This window comes from Zerene cesonia, chromosome 2 (assembly GCF_012273895.1).
Source record: "Zerene cesonia ecotype Mississippi chromosome 2, Zerene_cesonia_1.1, whole genome shotgun sequence".
Lineage (NCBI taxonomy): Eukaryota > Metazoa > Arthropoda > Insecta > Lepidoptera > Pieridae > Zerene > Zerene cesonia.
This window is the reverse complement of record NC_052103.1, coordinates 905,557-925,989: the sequence shown is the minus strand read 5'-3', so window position 1 is coordinate 925,989 and position 20,433 is coordinate 905,557. Positions and strand designations below refer to the sequence as shown.

Genomic DNA, 20,433 nt, shown 5'->3' with positions numbered 1-20,433 from the left:
ATATTATACTTTTAATAGCACATATATAAAAAGTTTTCGATTTACCTTCATACGCAAACATCAAAGCCGCGTTTCTTTCATGAATTAGTTGTGTATCTATATTATTATCTAATTAGATCAAAATAACTTTAGAACCAAAAAAGCAGTGGTGGCTCAGTGGTGAGAACCTCGGACTTCAAAATCGATAGGTCGAGGTTCGAGACCGGGGCGAGCGTGCAGGAAATAAATTGATTTTTCAATTTATCTGCACATGTGGATTACATCACCACTGCTTAAAACGGTGAAGGTAAACATCGTGAGGAAACCGGCAGAATCAAAAGTTCGACGACATGTGACATCTGCCAACCCGCACTTGTACAGCGTGGTGGATTATGGCCTAAACCCTCATAGGAGGCCTGTGTCCCAGCAGTGGGAACATATATGGGCTGATGATGAACTTTAGAACCATGGTAAGGTAAAAGCCTAAAAAGACAAAACTATTGATACCAAAATAAGAGGATAGAGAGGAGGAAGAACGTATTATTATACTTCTCTTTGCAAAGAACTACCTAGTTAGTAATCTATGAAGTAGATTGTCAACGTTTTTAAGACATTAACGAAGATTAGATGTAGATTATTCAATATTTTCTATAATGCTCGATGCTAAGAGATGTTAATAAATAATTTCAAAATACAAAATCTAAATTTATAGCTATAACAAAAGTATCTATAAAACGTCAAAAATATAGAATTTAATCTGCCTTTGTCATTTGATATCTGACAGATACTTATACTTCAAACGTCAAAACTTCCTGCATGTTTTGACAAGTTTGAATTCAAAAATTGTGTAGAAAAGATTGAAGTAATTTTTTAATCATGACTTATTATTTATTTTAGAGATATTAGACTAACTGTTAAAAAGAAATGAGGCGCAGCTTAGCGCCGAGCCAAATAGGCTCCGGCGACAATGTTTTTAAAAGTCCCTTATTAAATGCAACGAAACGCAAGAAGCGGGAATGTACCAAAATTCCTCTCGCTCAAAAATCTCTATCGCAATGTAATACTTCTTCCGATCATGAGAACTTAATCAAGCAGATATTAAGCAAACCCTTCAAAGTGCCCATCCCTAACTACGTATCGTCATTTTGTAGTAAGAGTTTAGGATTGAAACGCACACAAGTTAGACGGGCTCTGCATGATCCTGATGAGCCCAATGCGCTTGTTTTGTACCGACCACCCTATATCCCAGAACATGAGAGAATGAAAATGAATCCAAATGATATAAAAGTTGCTGTTGTAGTCGATCCAGTTCTCGGAAATATACTCCGTCCACATCAAAGGGAAGGTGTTAAATTCATGTACGATTGTGTCACAGGGAATCAGATAGAAAACGCCTATGGCTGTATCATGGCTGACGAGATGGGTCTGGGAAAAACTCTACAATGCATTACATTACTCTGGACATTATTACGACAAGGTCCAGAATGTAAGCCCACCATAAGCAAAGCAATCATTGTATGTCCCAGTAGTTTAGTAAAAAATTGGTATAATGAGATCACAAAGTGGCTGGGACAAAGAATTAATTCCCTCCCAATGGATGGAGGTTCAAAAGCTGATATAACATTAAAATTACAACAATTTATGAATACATATAACTCTATGAGAGTTGCAACACCTGTTCTAATCATATCATATGAAACATTTAGGATTTACTCGAACATTTTACATTCATCTGAAGTAGGTTTAGTATTATGTGATGAAGGGCACAGGTTAAAGAATAGTGAAAATCAAACTTACCAAGCATTAATGGGATTAAAAGCAAAGAGACGTATTCTCATTTCTGGTACACCTATACAAAATGATTTGACCGAATATTTCAGTTTGGTGCACTTTGTTAATGAAGGCATTCTTGGAACGGCTCAAGAATTTAAGAAGAGATATGAAAATCCAATTCTAAAAGGTCAAGACGCATTAGCAAGCACTCAAGAAAGGGAGAAAGCTCAGGAATGCTTGCAGACTCTCACATCCATCGTGAATAAATGTATGATTCGCCGAACCAGCAGCTTACTCACAAAATACTTGCCAGTCAAGTTTGAACAAGTGATTTGTGTCAAAATGACACCACTACAAACTCAGATTTATAAAAACTTCATTAATTCAGATACAATAAGGAACAAATTTGCAGGCACAGGAGAAAAGAACACTCTCAGTGCGTTGTCGAGTATTACAACATTGAAAAAATTATGTAATCACCCTGATTTAGTATATGATAAAATTATGGAACGCTCAGAAGGCTTCGAGAAAGCTAGAGATCTTTTACCAAGTAATTACGACATAAAAGATGTGAGACCCGAATACTCAGGGAAATTAATGATTCTTGACTGTATATTGGCTAATTTGAAAACGAATACAGATGATAAAATCGTTCTTGTATCTAATTATACTCAAACGCTCGATTTGTTTGAGAAACTTTGTCGTAAAAGACAGTATCTGTATGTTAGGCTAGATGGCTCTATGACAATTAAGAAAAGAGCTAAAGTAGTCGAAAGTTTTAATGATAAGAATTCTAAAGAATGGATATTTATGCTAAGTTCGAAAGCTGGCGGTTGTGGTCTCAATCTTATTGGTGCTAATCGTTTAATCATGTTCGATCCCGACTGGAATCCCGCGAATGACGACCAGGCCATGGCTAGAGTTTGGCGGGACGGGCAAAAGAAAGTCTGCTATATCTACCGCCTTCTAGCCACGGGGACAATTGAGGAGAAGATTTTCCAACGTCAAGCGCACAAGAAGGCGTTAAGCGATACAGTTGTCGACCAGAACGAAGACTCCTTGCGTCACTTTACGTCCGACGATTTAAAAGACTTGTTCCGGCTCGAAGAAAATATGTTATCAGATACGCACAGTAAGTTCAAATGCAAGCGTTGCGTGAATAACATACAAGTTACTTTGCCCCCGGAGAATTCTGACTGCACATCGGATTTGTCAAATTGGTATCATTGCGCCGATAAAAAGAATCTTGCGGATTTAGTGTTGAAGCAGTGCTGGGATCTCGCGAAGAGCATTTCATTTGTCTTCCACCATCGCTCAGCTCAAACGGAAGCGCAGGAGAAAATGGAAGACGACAAAGAAAATGTTCAAGCCAAGAAGAAGAGGAAAATTGAAATCGATGAAGATTATTCAGAGCCTGATGACAGTGCTGATGAAGATTATGAATAGATTTTTTACAGTGTTTGTTAAATTAAGTGCAGATTTATGTTACGAATTATTAAAATGTTCTGTTTATTTTTTTGGTTTCGTTTTAATTTTCCACCACGAATCTGTATCACATGATAAATATAAAAAAGTCGAATACCTAATACTATAATGAATACATTACATCTAAATTGATGACCTTAATTTAATTATATCGCATTCGTTGTACTGTATTTGTTCATAGATGATCATACTGTATGCTAGCAGCATCCTACTATATCCTACTCCCTACTAATATTAAAAATGCGAAAGTTTGTAAATATGTATGTGTGTTTGTTGCTCTTTCATCCAAAGAGTACTGAACTGGTTGCAATGAAATTTGGTACGTAGATAGCTGGACATCTGGAATAACATATAGGCAACATTTTATCCCGATTTTCCTACGGGATACGGACTTACGCGGGTGAAACCGCGGGGAGTAGCTAGTACTCTATAGATCTACCAGTGTTGCGCCCGGAGAGCGCAGTCAGTCAGTTTAGTCCACAGATAACATATAACTTTACTAGTAATATTCAAATAAAACAAACATTTATAACAGGCATATATTTCCGAAAAGATTTACAAAAAATATCGCAATAACAAAGTTCATCAACTAAACTTACAAAAAATACTTAAATTATTTTTAAATACAACAAAATGTGCCTTATTATTGATAGTTCAACCACGAACTATATCATACAAGGAAAACCAAATAAATCCTTCTTAAATATTTATTTACCTTTAAACAAAATAATTTAATATTACAATCATCGTACGACTTCACCCTCATACGCGACCATTTTCATTTTATGTAGATTTATTGAGTTAATTTGTTCTAAGAGCCAATAACCTAACTTGCAGATATAAGTCACTACCCTATTTGACACTTTCTGCTTTGTTTTCATATTTTAAACCGTACATACCTTATCTTCTATTCTTAATTTTATTTACATAAAATATTTTATTTTACACTTCTCTTAAAGCACTTGTTCTCTTAACCTCCTCCAAAGACCATCAGTTCCATTTTTGAATGCTACATAATTGCTTTTTTAAATTCTATTTCCTAAACAGTATCCGAATAATTAAAAAAAACTACCATAACCATTTTGAATAAATTTTTCTTTTTATGTGACAATTTAAGAAGATTACAACAAAAGAACATTTAATAGAATCCAGTATTACTTCGAAGCCAGTTTTATAACATATTTTCAGACAAAAGCAATTGTCTCGAATTATGACATTTGCCTTTGAGAACTTTGAGAACATTTGAAGCGAAACTTCTAAAGTTTGCTATACTAAGTAAGACTTGTGGGAGGGGTCACAAGTTAACTAGAACAGCTTAATTTTAACCCATATGACCAGCTGGGCGGTTGCGACGAATACCCGAGTTTTTCCGCTTCCTCATTCACCGTGTATGGGTTTTTGAATACTTCCAATAGATGGCGCACCTGTGATGGGAAATTTAATTACTTTTATCGCCATACATTTGCCAACCCGTAGTAACGCTTGGCGTGCATGATACAAACCATGGAACACATGGCATATATATAAAAAACAAATTCAAATATAATAGAGAAAAGAACCAAATAATTTTTATTATTTATGATACACATGCAGCAATAATCGTTTCAATATATAAATAAATAAAAATACAAACTACAAACGTATATGTGATGTGTGTATGTTTGTGTTGGATTATGATATTTACAGTATATATTCTCATTATTTGAAACATAACTTCAAATTTTTCAATCAATTATTGTATTGCACCACCACTTTACTTTTTGTCCTCTCTTCTGGGTTGTCTGGGAGAAATCGCTTATAGCGATAAGATCGTGTGTACATTTTAAGTTACCTATTGTCACTTACAAAAGTATTTTTTCATTTCACTACGGTTTGGTGAAAAGACGGGGGGGGGGTTTCGAATCCCGCCTCGTGATAAATTTGTTTCAATTTAACCGGACATTAAATTTAACATACACTATTATATTATTACCTTTCTGAAATCATTTTTCTCAGCGTCAGCGATCGCCTCTTGCAGAATCCAATTTCTTGGCACATACAGGGGGTTCACTTTGACCATCCTCGCTTTACGTGTCTCGTCGCTGACTGTAATTATGAGAACAATTTTTAATTAAAGGAAAATTATACTATTTTATAGGAATTTAGATAACATCTTTAGTCTTATGTGAGTAATGTGTGATAATGGAGCTAGAATATTACGAAATAAAATATATTTATTTAAACAGAAAATCGACAAGTTTGATTTATAATTAGCACATATTTGAATATATTAATTTGATAAACAATTACGCTGAATTTGATGACAATGGTGTAGCTTTTTTGCCAGTTAGGTGAGACAAAATAGATTACCTGTGTCGTCTTTCCTTCTTAAGTCTTTATAAAAATACTAAGTCACCGGCCGCGGCTTTGCCCGCGTGTTTAGAAGATCCGGGGTTTTATTCTATTCTTTTTTTTGTTTTCGTAGGAAATTCGGCGTAGAAACTAACCCATGCCCTTAATCGGGTCTCAAGCTATCTTTGTACCGAATTTCATACAAAATGGTTCAGTGATTTACGGTTTTCAGAATCGGTTGAACGGGTTGTAAATTTTGGATCTATCCCCACTTGGATTAAGATAACAGCAGTTAAAAACTTGAAGATCATAAATTAGAACATCTCTCCGGGTGGAGCCGGGGCAAGCAGCCAGTATTATATGTATGTATGTATGTACCAGTCTCCAAGTCAATCCGCTCCCTGTACCTCTTCACCCAGTCGTCCCATCCCTTCGCTTTGTTCACTTTGATCAGCGACCAGTGTTCTTTTAAGGCATCTTCATCACATAGCTGATCTAGATTTATCTGGAAATTTGGTAAAAATATATTAAAATAATTGGAAATGCGTCTTTTTTTATTGTGGGTGTAGTGTTTAATAATCTAAGTTATTAGACCTTAGGATGTGGGTTCAGTTTCAATAATTTTTGTGTCTAAATGTTAATAAGAAAAATACATATGTAAAGAAAATAGAAATAAACGTTTATTTATGAAATAATAAAAAAATGCTTTATTAGTACACTTTAAGTAAATAAAGAAAAACATGCAACAATAACAATAGGAAAAATAGTATAACATTAATATAAAATAACACAAGTAAAAATAAAGCAAACAAATCAACACCTTTAAAACAAAGAAAAAACAAAAAAAAAAAATTTTGGAAAAACTACAGTAAGTTTTTTTAGGAAAAACTAAAAAAAAAAACTATTTGGGATAGCACATCGTAACAACATTCATGGAACGATTTCAATCGGACAAAGTCATGACAGAAACCTAGTATTATAACACTCACCTCAGACAGTTGCCTGAAGGTAGCCGTGAAGTCCGCCATGGTGGCTTGCATCAAACCCAACAAGTCCTTTGCGAGCACTTCATCGCCATCTTTATTAGTTTCTAGACCGAGCTTTAGGTTAAATGTCTCTCTGGAAATAAAATTAAACTTTAATTTTCTTTTTTCATTTAAATTCTAAATTCAAAAGTGCTTCGATAGGAAGTCTAATTGAATGTATAAATGTTTTGATTTTGAAATAAAAAAAAAATGGAAAGTCCAAGTTATTGACCGTTATTACTTACTTACTAATGACTTAAAATAAAAAAAAAAATAATAGACAGTGTTCTTTGAAGCGCCTGAGTTTTTTCAATGAACTGAAGCATATAAGGCTAATTTCGTATCTATTAGTCGAGCACGTTTCGGCACGAATTGGTCCAGCTCACACTGGTGTAGTACCACACCTCCACAGAAGACCGGCGTGAAATAGCACACTGCTGTGTTTCGTTCAAATATATATAGATAATTACCTAATTCTACTCTCCACATACTCATCCAGCGTCGCTTGAATCTCTCGTATCTGTTGGATCTGTTCCACTTTCAGTATAGGCACCAGCGCTTCGGCGAACTTATCCAGATTCCATATTATAATCTGTAAGAGTTCAATAAAGCTATTTAATTTAATAGTCTTACTAATCCTATTAATATTATAAATGCGAAAGTTTGTAAGGATGTGTGCGTATTTGTTGCTCTTTCACGCAAAAGCTACTGAACCAATTGCAATGAAATTTGGTACGTAAACAGCTGGAGAACTCGAATAACATATAGGCAACTTGTTAGCCCGATATTCCTACGGGATACGAACTTATGCGGGTGAAACCGCGGGGCGCAGCTAATATAGTATAAAACAAAGTCGCTTTGTCTGACTGTCCCTATGTATGCTTAAATATTGGAAACTAGGCAACGGAATATGATTTTTTTTATAGATTGATTCAGGAGGAAGGTTTATATGTATAATTAATTTTATGAATAGTAACTGTAAAGTCCAATTACCTCAGGCTGCATTTTATACGCATACCGCCCCATATCATCGGAAGAGTTGGACACGTAGTGATTATAGAAGTGGTCTATGAACCCGTACGGGCCGTAGTCTATGGTCAGGCCGAGCAGGCTTATGTTATCTGTGTTCAATACTCCGTGCGTGAATCCTATACCTGTCAATCAAAAATGTCTTAAACTGTCAAACCGTTTCCTTTTTCAAACAGTCTTAGGGAACGGTTCTTTTTTTAAATTTAAACGGGTTATGGTGAAGATTTTTTTTGAGAACAGATATTATAAATTTAAGTTATAACCATTCCTATCTCAAGGTTGCCTGGCACAGATCCTACTTCCTACTAATATAATAAATGCGAAAGTTTGTAAGGATGTGTGTGTGTGTTTGTTGCTCTTTCACGCAAAAACTACTGTACTGATTGCAATGAAATTTGGTACGTAAACAGTTGGACAACTGCAATAACATAAAGGCTTTTTATCCCGGTATTCCTACGAGATACGGACTTACGCACCTAGTCGGTTATATGCGATAAGGACGCCTATTTAATTTTATAAATGTTTCTCTCCTTTCTTGTTTTCTTTCATCTTCATTTGTTAATCATCTTCTTTTATTAAAGTGTATATACATATATAAACTTTTCAAAAAATCAACATATCAATATCTATACTAATATTATGAAACTGAAATGTTTGTTTGTTTAAACGCGCTAATCTCAGGAACTAATAATAGTCCGATTTGAAAAATTCTTTCAGTGTTAGATAGCCCATTTATTGAGAAAGGCTAGATATTTACCACGAGCGAAGCCGGGGCGGACGGCTGATATAAAATAATTAGTGCTAATTGCTAAAATGGTTAACACAATACAAATACTTTTAAATCCAATCGTATGTCATTACCATACATAATAATGACACATAATTATTAACTTGCATCTATATACCTTGCCACGCAGCCACCATGTCCAGGTTACGGTGAGCGACCTCCGAGAACAATTTGACACACCTGTCCTCATCGTCGAGGCTTATTTCCGGGAAGTGATGCTGAAAGTCAAACATTTCATGTTGTGAAAAACCGAATATATATATATATATACTCTGTGCATACTCTAGACACATAGTATGCTTACTCCCCTATGGCACAGTAGAAAGTGTCCAGTATATAGCCCTATAAAGTATATTCTAATATGATAGACTACATACATTACCACAGAGTATACAAGACAGATCGTAAAACCAGAGAGAGAGAGAATTATATTCTGGGGTTTATCCCCTCCAATTAAATAAAAAAATCCGTTAGTTCTCCCGCCAACTGTAGTTTGCGTCTTTTGTACACGCTCTTGTACGGTACATAGCCATAGACTACATAATTCATTGTCATAACATAGACTGTACAGTTTACACCCCCCTACCATAGACTAAATAATTCACCACCAAACCATAGACTGTACACCCCAATATCACAAACTACATAATTCACCGCCAAATATACACCGATACACCGCCATAGACTGTATACCCCAATACCAAAGACTACATAACACACCGTCACACCATAGACTACACACGCGAATACCATAGACTTCCAACAATCATCCATAAAACCATAGAGTACCTTAATAACAAAATCCGCAAGCTTGCCCGCCAGTTCCGGCTCGCGCCTCTTGTACAGTATCTCGAAGGAGCCGATCCTGTACCACGCGGGCGACAGTCGCACGACAATCGCAGCGCGTTCCTGCCTCGCCATGCCACTGTACGTCTTATCCCGCCACACTTTGTGCTCGTCGCTCACTGGAGGTTTTAGAATAGACATGAATAAATAGAGATTGTTGTATTTTGTCCAACTAAAATTTGTATAAGCGCGGTAGAGGGTACAGATATAGTTCATGTAGGTGTAGAATAGATAGGAATAAATAAGGATAATTTAATTTTATCCTACAAATATTATAAACGCGACATAGGTAAATGTTTATTGAAAATTGTTTCCAATTACCCCCCTTTAATACTTACCCTGATTGACTATCCTAAATTATACATTGGTTTTGAAGCTAAAATTACAATTATTTGAAAATTATGACAAAATTGAACCTTATTACAAGTGGTTGACGTTCAAATTAAAAAATCACCTTACCCACCAGGGCGCCAGCCCGCGTGGTCGGTATACCCAAATGGTAGCACGCTTCGCTCGCTATCATTTCGCGTATCGACGAGCGGAGCACGGCTCGACCATCGCCGAAGCGGGAGTATGGCGTCTCACCGGAGCCTTTGAGCTGGGGTTGCCAGATTTCACCCTTGCTGAAAGTGTTGCCATGTAGAAGGAGAAAATGTTGTAATCAACGTATCGAAAATAGCTTTTTTACGAAATTTTTGCTGGACATAATATAGCATTGAATTTAAATATTTTGTGATGTAATTTATAAAAGAGTATTTAATTTGAAAAATAACATATTATCATCCATCCAAGAAATGCTCTTTCTCTTTTTTAAATAAGTGCAATAAAGAAAAATAAATAAAAATAGAATAAACATTTAAAAATGTTATAAAACCTATATACCAAAATTACAAACCAACCTGTTCACATATTCTCCCAATATATGAGCTCTGCCATCACCAAGTTGATCCGCCCAATATCCAAATTGATATCCCCCATATCTAAAAATCAGAAACAAATTAACTATACATCGAAATGATTATTATATTAGACTAGCTGTTGCCCCAGCTTCGCCTGTGGTATATATATGTATATATAGTCTATGTCATTCAGTGAAGTTACAGCTTTCTAATGGTGAAAGAATTTTTAAAATCAGTCCAGCAGTTTTTGAGTTTATCCATTACAAATAAACAAACAAGAATACAAATTCTTCCTCTTTATAGTATAGTGTAGACTAGCTGCTCTTGCTGGATCTACTCAGGTTAAAAAAATACAGACTATACTAAGGAATGAGCTTTAGTCATTGAGTCATAAAAATTAATTAAGTTCATCAAATATATATGTTTGAGACTTAAATACCGGTTTGCCTGTCTTCATTTGGGCCTATAATACTCAGAGATTTGTTTACTTAATTGTTTACTAAACAAACCCTTCACTGTAATTTTAACCACTATGCCTCTAAATAAAATAAATGAGAAACTATGTAAGAACAGATGGGTGTATGGTTAGTTTATTTTTTAAGCCAGAATAACCAGATGGATTATACAATAATGTAGATTACACATCAGAATGACCGCCTCCTTGGCACAGTGGTTAACGCGTGAATGTAGAACTGAGGGGTCCTGGTGGGGACGCACAAAAAAGAAATCTTGGTCTGGCAGGACACAGAAGGCTGATCACCTACTTGTTCCTAAAGAAAATCGATCAGTGAAACAGATGTACATCATCTGCCCCATACCCCAGTAGGGGATATGGGACTTCACACACATCAGAATAACATAGAATTTATAGGACAAACTTTATTGCACAAAGTTACGGCTAAAATAATAAAACAACGAACCTATGAGACACACTTAATCCACCTTCCGGTAGATATTTTCCGCTGACAAAATGAATAAAATCCTCACTTTCTGAAACCTTAGGATCTAGGTCTAGGACGTCAGTTAGCGCTTCTTCAGACACACACACTAAATGTAGCTTGCCTGTGAGTGGCTCAGTTGGAACCTAGGGATAACAAACATTCAAACAAATTATATATTTATGGAATTACTTACTACAATATAACTTTTAAAAGGTCTGCTAACAAATTAATATTCAACAACTATTTCAGAAGGAAATTCTTTAGTTTTCTCTTAATGATATAAAAAATGCAATTTCTAATACGCAAAACAATTATTTCTTATTTTTAAGAACAGTTATTACTTACGATTTTTTTTACATTCTTAAGAATTATGAATATTTACTACCTACATCGTTAGCATTCAAAAAGTTATTAGTCACTGTCCACTTTTATTTAAAAATATAACATATTAACTGTTAATTTGAATTGCGCCATAATTTCGTTAATTTTACACGTAAATTACAACGTCGTCTTACCTTTGAGAATATTGCATTATTTACGGCCACCGGAACATTATATTCAGGATTATCATTAATAGGGAGTTCAGCATAACTCGGAGGACTTTTAAATTTAAAGTCGTTAAAATCGCTTATTAAGTTGGTACCTAACATTATTTCCCTTGGATTGTGTAGTAATGCATGGAAAGTACTAAAGGCTCGCTTCATATATTTGAATAAGCTTGATTTTTTAAACTTAATACGTTAGTGATAAACTGCTATTTGGGTACTCTTTTCAATTTGCTTAATTATTCTTATGTAGAAAATTTTGAGATAACACGGTACGCTTCACAAACATATGTATATGACAATGACATTTATAATTTCAAATTGACACAAAGAAAAAATATCTTGTCATTTGTTATGGTTGCGTTCCGATGCGTTTCTTTAATAAAATATAAACAAATAAACTAGTACATATAAACCCACAATATGTAACTTACTCTGCGCGGAGGACATTTTTTCGTACGGGACCACACGTTAAAACTCATGCACATCCAAGCAAGTATTCTTTTAAGAATCTTTGATCCTGAGTGAAGCCTCATATTACCATCTTTGAGTTTTATCTAGGTAGGAAACGGACAATCGTTTTTAAGACAACAAATATCAATATTACGGACCATATTTTTCCCGCATTTTGGACACAAAGAAGTAGGTACCTAAGACAGCTTATATTTGTCGGATTTCTTAACGCGTCGAAAAAGAAATAATATAATAAAACAATTATAAACATTTTGAAGGTATATATTGATAAAATTAACTAGAGCAGCTTATTTTCAAAGCATAAGCCCATTGCGGTGGTTGTGCAGAAAACCCGAGCGCCTCGGCTTCTGGTTGAACTTCGTAAGGGTTCTTCAAAACATCCATTAAAAATCGAACCTTTTTAAAAATAAAACAGAATGGTGAAAAAAAATAATTCTTTTATAAACGATTATAAACATATGTTATATATGTTTATATATATGTGCTGCTTCGTAGGCGTATAGTATCTAACATTGTGACTCGAGAATTTTGTACATAATTATTAAATCACAGATTTTATTTTATACCTTGGCAAAATCATCTCTCTCCGCATCAAAAATGGCTTCATGCAACATCCAATTCCTTGGTATATACACAGGGTTGACGCTAAGCATGCGTCGACGTCGCTCATCTTCGAACATACCGACTGAGCTTGCGTCCACTATAAAAAATATAATATGCAAGTACTAGTATAGTATTGTTATCTGTGATACAAATCACCAAATTTAAAGCAAAGACACTCTAGTAAGAAACAAAAGAGAACGCCATACAAGTAGGTATAATTTTATGGCGTTCTTTTTTTATTGGTTTTTAAAATCACATTGGTACTTAATGGTTCAAGTTTGAAACAAGTTTTAAACATGGTATTTGCCCTTTTTCCGATATTAAATGTAAGGATTGATATAGGATGTTTATTTAAACAGAGCAACTGTAGAGTTTCTTGACGGCTCTTCTCTGTAGGAACTGATTTCCAAACCGGTGGTAATAGTGTAAAATGAAGATTCAAAAGTTAAACATTAAATGGGCTGATGATAATGATGACGATGATGATATCAACCTGCTTCTTTCTCTAACCGCTCTCGATATTGATCCAGCCAACATCCCCAAGAGGCGTGCGAAGACAGGCGTTTCAGCGACCATTTTTCTTTCAATTTAACTTCATTAACCATCTCATTCGGCTCCAACTACATATTTATTATGTTAAAATATTCTTTTTAAATCGAGTAATATTAGCATTCATTTTGGGGGTGAAGTCTACTATCCTGGACGTAGCAAAGGCAAGGATTTATTTCGTGGTAATTCGGTTTACTTTTGGGGCAATACGTGATGAACGACTTTATTTCAAACATACATGTTATAATTATGGCTATACCTAACTCCCAAACACGACCAAATTGAAGAAATGTCAAGTACTAGCTGGTCCGGCGGACTTTGAAACCTCACAGACTCTATTTATGACACATTTTCCTTACTTCTCCAATCTTTTAAACGTTATTTGGACTATAATGAATACATCGAAACCATAATACACCCAACCATTCACGAGTTTTAGCGAGACTTTCCAATTGCAATTGATTATTTATCTGTATAGATTTAACTAACTTCAGCCAATTGTCGGAAGGTGACTGTGAAGTCAGCTCCAGTCTGCTGCATCATATCCAATAATTTCTCAATCAGCTGCTCATCACCCCACCTTTCCTCACGCAGACCAACTTTCATGAGAAATGTTTCCCTAAAATTAATAATAATATATCAGCTGTTCTGTTTTTCGGTTGAATGTTGGTATATAATTTCAGGGATTTTCCCTTAAGTGTCTTTAAAAGTGCATAATTAATTAAGTATGATAATGACAATCAAACGAAAGCAAATAATTTATCCCCTCTTTGTTCTATTGTTCTGCTTATCTCTTTTTTTAATGATACACGAAGAAATAAGGTAGCATAGAAGTTGTAATGTTTGTGCAATTTCTTTGGTATGGCAATCCAGCCGCCAGTTAGATCTCTGAGACGGATTTCTGAGCGATCTAGCTGGTGGCCTACCATCGCGACTTACAGCACGAGTACTTTCAATATGGGAAAGTGATGTCCGATAACCTAAAAAGCTCCTGCTTTACGACTTTATGGTAACCCACCAGATGAAGGCGGGAACTATACAACTATAACCAAGTGGCAACGGCAAGCTGGTTAAGCGAAAGGCGAAAATCAAAATACCGCTTTGCCATCAATTTCATTCTTCAGTATCATAGGTTTTTAAGCTTAGTGCTAAAAACCTATGATACTGAGCTGAGCTGCAGACGCGCAGACAGTCTGCTTGCTTAGCGCATAGAGCCTAGCGAGTCACCCAGCGATTATTTCAGTAAAACCACAGATTATATAAAGCTGAAGAGTTTGTTTGATTGTTTGTTTGAACGCACTAATCTCAGGAACTACTGGTTGTCCTTTCAGTGTTAGATAGCACATTTATTGAAAAACGCTATACGCTATATGTGTACCACGGGCGAAGCCGGGGCAGATCAATGTACCTGACCAGCCGCACTGCGCGCTCGGCGCCTAACTAGTCGCCTGTCTATACAGCACTTTTCAATCAAAGTAGCCTATATCCTATTATATTTTATAATATATAATGCAGTCAACTAATACGTAAGAAGACCCACAGTATTTTGTTCTTGCAATACGTGTCCAAAGTCTTCAATATATGCGACATGTGAACTTGTTGTGACGGTGACAGAAGAGGTTTGATGGCATTTGCAAGTTGGCCGACATTCCACACCACAACCTGTAAGGAAGTTTAATGTTCGGTGTTCCCGCCAATTTTGTCGCTTGACATCTCGAATTTGTGTCAGATTTTAATATATCAAGGGCGCCCTTAAAAAGAGGAAATAACATGGCAGCGTTCATTTGATTTTATGCGTTTTTTATATTCATAATAAATACATTAAAATAGACATAAAATCAAAGAGATTTTACTTACTACAAGTAAGTAAAATGGCGTACATAGATTAAACTGATAAGTCGTTATGTCATCAACAGTTAGTTACCTTAATACGTTTAATGTAGAAATTTAATTTTAACAAAAAATTGTTATTATTGAATTCATGCTTGCATTAATACGCACAGATAATAAAACTCTCGCGATAAAAGAAAAACTTAGTCAAGTTCCACTTACGAAGGCGATAACACGCAGAATCGTCAACGGAAGTAAGTTAACGAGAAAAACGGATTTTGTTACGTTGTGTGAGTAAATTTTTAAAATATATTATTGTGGTTGTTACAACAACGTTTATTCAATTGGCTAAATAACTAAAACTACTTAAGAATTCTTATTTAAATACGAGTGGAAGTATTAGACTGTGTTACTATTAATTCTTTATTTGCAACTTTCGCCTATCGACAGAGTGTCACAGATTATACGGTGAGTGTTTTTTCAAACAAATTCGAAAAAGGAGCATGTTATTAATTCGCCTGTATTTTGTTTGTAGTGCTTGTTACCTACTGACCTTTACTGGGTGAACCGATTTTTATTATTCTTTTTTTATTTGATAGCTTCTAAATGTAATATTGCCTTTTTCTTCTGGTGAAAGCGGTTTTATTCATTTATTTTTTTTTTTGTTAAAAATATGTTTTGTTATGACAGTGGCATTATCTTTGAGCGCAAATTTATTTTAATTAATTAAAATCCTACGCGTTACGTAAAACGTGACGTTACCAATGTAAAAGAAAATTTTATGTTCATTGAAAGCAATATTAAATTAATGTCGCATTGTAAACTTATAAATTATGAATAAGTAAGCTATTCTCTTTTAATGTCGAGTGTTTTTTACGGTTTAAAATTACATTGAACGATAGCTGTTGTGCACGATATCTATAATTATGCATTAGATTTTTATAATCAACCTTTTTATTGTGGTTATAAATCATAATTCTTGACAGTATGTGTGTAAATTTATCAGCGCATCACATTTTAATAAATACTAGCTTTAAACCTTAAACCTTTAATACAAAATATTATAATTTAGTTTTTTATATAGTTTAATATAGAAAGTGACCTCCCAACGCCGAACAAAACGGCATTTCCACACATTTGTCCAAAACTAGTGTAACCCAATGGTATTATATTATCTGTGATAGCACTTTCACAATTTATTAATTGTTCTATTGACATAGAACAGAAATCGGCAAAACGAGTTTACCAATAAAAGGATGTATATTTAGTATGCGTTCGGTTTCTTAAACTATTTATATCGATAGTATTTTCTTGTGTTTGATTTTACGCGAGTGTTATACATTTAGAAATTAAAAACTTTTTAACGGATTTTAAACGCGATTTATTCATTATATCTAACCGTGTCTCCCCGTGCCCACGCTCGCTGTAAAGTGTTCGAAACGTCGGGTTAATAATACGAATAAATCGCGTTTAAAATCCGTTAAAAGGTTTTTAATTTTTAAATATTTATATCGACACAACTTCTGTATCGAGTTATTTCGTAGTCTTACAAATGCCAATATAATAGACAATCCTCTTTTTGGCCGTAAATTAAAGGAATAGATATATTTTAAAAACTAATAAACACGATTCAATTATGAGCATCAACTACAAAATATAGTATGTATAATCACACATGAGTAAATTATTAATCCTCGCGATCCTTATCGGGATAATAAGATAAACTCACGAAATTATTGTATTGTAACCGTTCCTTAAGTGTGCAAAGTTCGAATTAAATCTGTCCATTTAATGTGGGTCTAAATCGTTTCTAAACTCTAAAGGAGTCGGTTAGATATATAAATATCTAAAACCTTACCATATCTAAGGTTACATAGAAACATAATAACATACAGATGCAAGCTATATGCGTATTAAAAAGTAACTGACATACATCGGGTTGCTTGGAGAGTGAGTATCTCGCTTCCCCATCCGATGAATTGGCCACGAAGCCGCCATCGTACGAGTCGACGAAGCCAAAGGGTCCATAATCCATCGTAAGCCCTAAGAGGCTCATGTTATCAGTGTTCAACAGGCCGTGTGTAAATCCTAAACCTATAATTTTAGGTAGTTGAAAGCGGTTTACAATTGTTATTTTACAAGCGGTCCGCCCCGGCTTCGCCTGTGGTACATTTATAGCCTACTAGCTGCGCCCCGCTGTTTCACCCGCGTAAGTCCGTATCTTGTAGGAATATCGGCATAAAAAGTTTCCTATATGTTATTCCAGTTGTCCAGCTGTCAACTTATCAAATTTCATTGCAATCGGTTCAGTAGTTTTTGCGTGAAAGAGCAACAAACACACACACATCCTTACAAACTTTCGCATTTATAATATTAAGTAACATAAGATTAGTAAGATTATTGTATATGATATTGATAGGATTAACGATATATATCCAATACCTTGCCATTTTGCTACCAAATCCAGTGTTTTGTGCGCAATTTCAGAGAACAATCGAATAAATCTGTTTTCATCCGTCAGCTGTATATCGGGATAATACTCCTGAAAAACATTAAACGCCAACTTCATTTTAGGATGAAATGATAGCTTAAAATTGAAATATATAAAAATCGTTTCATGAAATTATACTAGCTACCTACCTACCTAACTATTAAAAGAGAGGCAACCTATTGTAGGCTACAAGTATTTGCTATACAACTAATAGAAATGAACACAAAACATTTAAAAATCGAGAACCGGAGGAACTGAAGTATACTGACATTTTGTCTAAGGTAATATCCTCTAATATTGTTAGTAACAGAAGTCGCATACCGCGTTCTTTATGTAATAGCGGGCAACTGAGCTGGTGGTTCGCCTGATGGTAAGCGACCACCGCCCAGAAACATTTGCGGATTAGGATTGATAACGATAATAAAGGAAAGGACTGGGATCAGTGAGGAAATAAATCCAGAACTCCGAGACAACGATAATAAAGGAAAGGACTGGGAACGGTGAGGAAATAAATCCAGAACTCCAGCTCCCCCGCGTGGCCATAAAATCTTACCTTAATCACAAAATCGGCCAGCTGTTTCAAGGTGGGCAATTCTCCCATCCTAGATAGAATTTCCATGGAACCAAAACGGAACCAACTGGGCGATAAACGCATTAACACCGCCGCTTTCTCGCGTCGAGGCGTGTTAGTGTAGTACATGTCACGCACAATCGTCTCATCGCTCACTAAAAGCAACGATTTGTTGAGAAATTTTTAAAGAATATAAAAAATTTGATCACGGCACGGATCAGGCGGGATTCGAACCCACATCTTTTTGAGAAACACTAGCAACGCATAGACTCCCGGCCATCCGTGATCCTGCTTCAGCAATCGATATCTTTCCTTGTGTTTTTACCTATTCTTTAAAATGTTCTCATTTATAAAGCCTTTAAATGCTGTTGAACGAAAAATTGATAGCAGTGGTGGCTCAGTGGCTAGAACCTCGGACTTCAAAATCGATAAGTCGGGGTTCGAGACCGGGCAAGCGTGCAGGAAATAAATTGATTTTTTTCAATTTATCTGCACATGTGGATAACATCACCACTGCTTAAAACGGTGAAGGAAAACATCGTGAAAAAACCGGCATGTCCAAGAATCAAAAGTTCGACGACATGTGACATCTGCCAACCCGTACTTAGCCCGCCTATATCCCACCAGTGGGAACATGTATGGGCTTATGATGATGAAACAAAAAATTTAACAATGATTTATTATCATTTCTGTTTCCGACTTCCGTATCGGTACTGAGATTTATGTGTAATACGTGACTCTGTTAAAATTTAAATATATAGTACGTATAGGGACGGTCGTGACGTTTAAAAACACAGTAGGTACTATTTCCAGAGTAGGAAAGTTATTGCGCTACACGGCCTATATAGCAAAATATATATGTTATTTGTTAAATCTATGTATCCTATGTATAAGTTATAATGTAACAGGTGTTGGATGGCCATATTAAATAAATAAAATAAAAAAAGCTCTGACTAATTCCCACACTGGCGAATAATTGCAAATTAATAACTTGTATGTATTTCATGAATGAGTTCAATAAGTGACGTTATTTAAGTGTTTACTTATCGACTTTTAATTAAATCTATATTATTTCAAACGTGTAAATAAACAAGTGTCAAGTGCCTATCTGTCTAAAACCTTTGTGTCAAATTGCTTTCAAATCTTACTCTTTTTGTGTTTACCTGTACCTTAACTGTTTTTGCATCATGAAGTAACAAATTACCAAATTCACATAATACATAAAATTTTTCCATTCTGTCAATATTTCGTATGACAGAACTAGCAAAGAACAGCAGTGAGGCGGCCACCTGATGTAATGCATGGTCTCCACCGCCCAGCAAAATTAACAGTATATTAATTAATAGATAGGTCAGTCCTAATATTAAAAACTGAAGAGAATTCATTACCAACTAAAGCTGCTGATCGTATTGTCGGTATACCAAGATGGTGGCAGGCTTCGGATGCAACCATTTCCCGTATACATGACCGTAACGCAGCTCGCCCGTCGTAGACTCGGGAGTATGGTGTTTGACCTGAACCCTTTAATTGAATCTGCCAGCGTTGACCCGCTCTGTGCAATGGTAAAACTTGTCATGATAGACAATTTATTAACAAGTTTAATATTAATAAATCAATTAAAGTTAGTAGCTACAGCCTATAGAATATATAATTATATTATCTGTGCTATATATATCAATAATACCTATTTTAAATTTCTTTTTTACTATACATATTTTAAATTTTCAGCGGGTTGCAATGGCGGTGTTCAGTCGAGTTATGACAAATTGTGGAATATACCGCAAATGTAAACTGAATAGGTGGAGAGATTTATAATAGAAATTTCTTTTGTTTAACGAATAAAGAATTAAATTAAACTTGAGAAATTTTGAAAGAATAGAAAAAATTTGATCACGAGGCAGGATTCGAACCTGCGTTTCTTGCCTAACCGTAGCAACGCCTAACCTCTCGGCCACCCGTGATCCCGCCACAGTAATCGAATTTCTTCTACTCTTTCGGTTTCATGTGCCTAAGGGGCACCCCACGCCATCTATTGAGATGATTAAGAAACATCACAACCAATACGAAACATTATTTCAATGATTACAATATTGTATCGATGGAACGCGGCCTTTGTTAAATTTAATTTTTTGTTTTATAGCATTGAAAATGCTTTACAAATGAGAAATTTTTTTTCGAATCCGGCCTCATGATCAATTTTTTTCTATTCTTTCAAAATTTCTCATTTATAAAGCATTTTCAATGCTATAAAACTAAAAATTAAATTAAACTTGAT

The 20,433-nt window shown here is 35.1% G+C and overlaps 4 protein-coding genes across 4 annotated transcripts in view; 2 read left to right on the top strand and 2 right to left on the bottom strand.

Moving 5' to 3' along the window:
* Positions 1-811: 811 nt before the first annotated feature.
* On the top strand, positions 812-3,264 carry LOC119834682 (DNA repair and recombination protein RAD54-like). Its single transcript, XM_038359133.1, has one exon. It carries the CDS (start codon positions 904-906, stop codon positions 3,196-3,198), a length of 2,295 nt encoding a protein of 764 aa, XP_038215061.1. The 5' UTR covers positions 812-903; the 3' UTR covers positions 3,199-3,264.
* A 1,038-nt stretch (positions 3,265-4,302) lies between these two features.
* On the bottom strand, positions 4,303-11,965 carry LOC119834862 (protein adenylyltransferase SelO-like). The gene is made up of 12 exons (XM_038359383.1): positions 11,611-11,965; positions 11,075-11,238; positions 10,155-10,235; positions 9,715-9,878; positions 9,199-9,374; positions 8,528-8,627; positions 7,587-7,747; positions 7,064-7,185; positions 6,558-6,687; positions 5,947-6,073; positions 5,210-5,322; positions 4,303-4,661 (listed from the first exon to the last, which is right to left on the bottom strand). Exons 1-12 carry the CDS (start codon positions 11,797-11,799, stop codon positions 4,539-4,541), a joined length of 1,650 nt encoding a protein of 549 aa, XP_038215311.1. The 5' UTR covers positions 11,800-11,965; the 3' UTR covers positions 4,303-4,538.
* Positions 11,966-12,359: 394 nt separating this feature from the next.
* The window catches only part of LOC119832706 (protein adenylyltransferase SelO-like), a 10,474-nt gene continuing 2,400 nt past the window's right edge, over positions 12,360-20,433 (bottom strand). Inside the window, exons 4-12 of the mRNA XM_038356432.1 lie at positions 19,547-19,710; positions 18,141-18,313; positions 17,539-17,638; positions 17,030-17,190; positions 14,807-14,928; positions 13,756-13,885; positions 13,211-13,337; positions 12,681-12,814; positions 12,360-12,510 (exon numbers count right to left, since the gene is read on the bottom strand). Of these exons, the coding sequence (XP_038212360.1) occupies positions 12,388-12,510; positions 12,681-12,814; positions 13,211-13,337; positions 13,756-13,885; positions 14,807-14,928; positions 17,030-17,190; positions 17,539-17,638; positions 18,141-18,313; positions 19,547-19,710 (1,234 nt within the window). The 3' untranslated portion in view covers positions 12,360-12,387. The remainder of the gene's footprint in view (positions 12,511-12,680; positions 12,815-13,210; positions 13,338-13,755; positions 13,886-14,806; positions 14,929-17,029; positions 17,191-17,538; positions 17,639-18,140; positions 18,314-19,546; positions 19,711-20,433) is intronic.
* The window catches only part of LOC119832715 (mevalonate kinase), a 17,174-nt gene continuing 12,021 nt past the window's right edge, over positions 15,281-20,433 (top strand). The window contains exon 1 of the mRNA XM_038356445.1: positions 15,281-15,386. The gene's annotated coding sequence lies outside the window, so the exon portion shown is untranslated. The remainder of the gene's footprint in view (positions 15,387-20,433) is intronic.

Excerpts from the sequence above, each read along its gene's own strand:
- LOC119834862 (XM_038359383.1), bottom strand. The coding sequence starts at position 11,799 with ATGAAGCGAGCCTTTAGTACTTTCCATGCATTACTACACAATCCAAGG. Across the intron at positions 11,239-11,610 it reads ATAATGCAATATTCTCAAAG|GTTCCAACTGAGCCACTCAC; the intron begins GTAAGACGACGT and ends TGTTATCCCTAG. Across the intron at positions 10,236-11,074 it reads GGATTAAGTGTGTCTCATAG|ATATGGGGGATATCAATTTG; the intron begins GTTCGTTGTTTT and ends TCTGATTTTTAG.
- LOC119834682 (XM_038359133.1), top strand. The coding sequence starts at position 904 with ATGAGGCGCAGCTTAGCGCCGAGCCAAATAGGCTCCGGCGACAATGTT.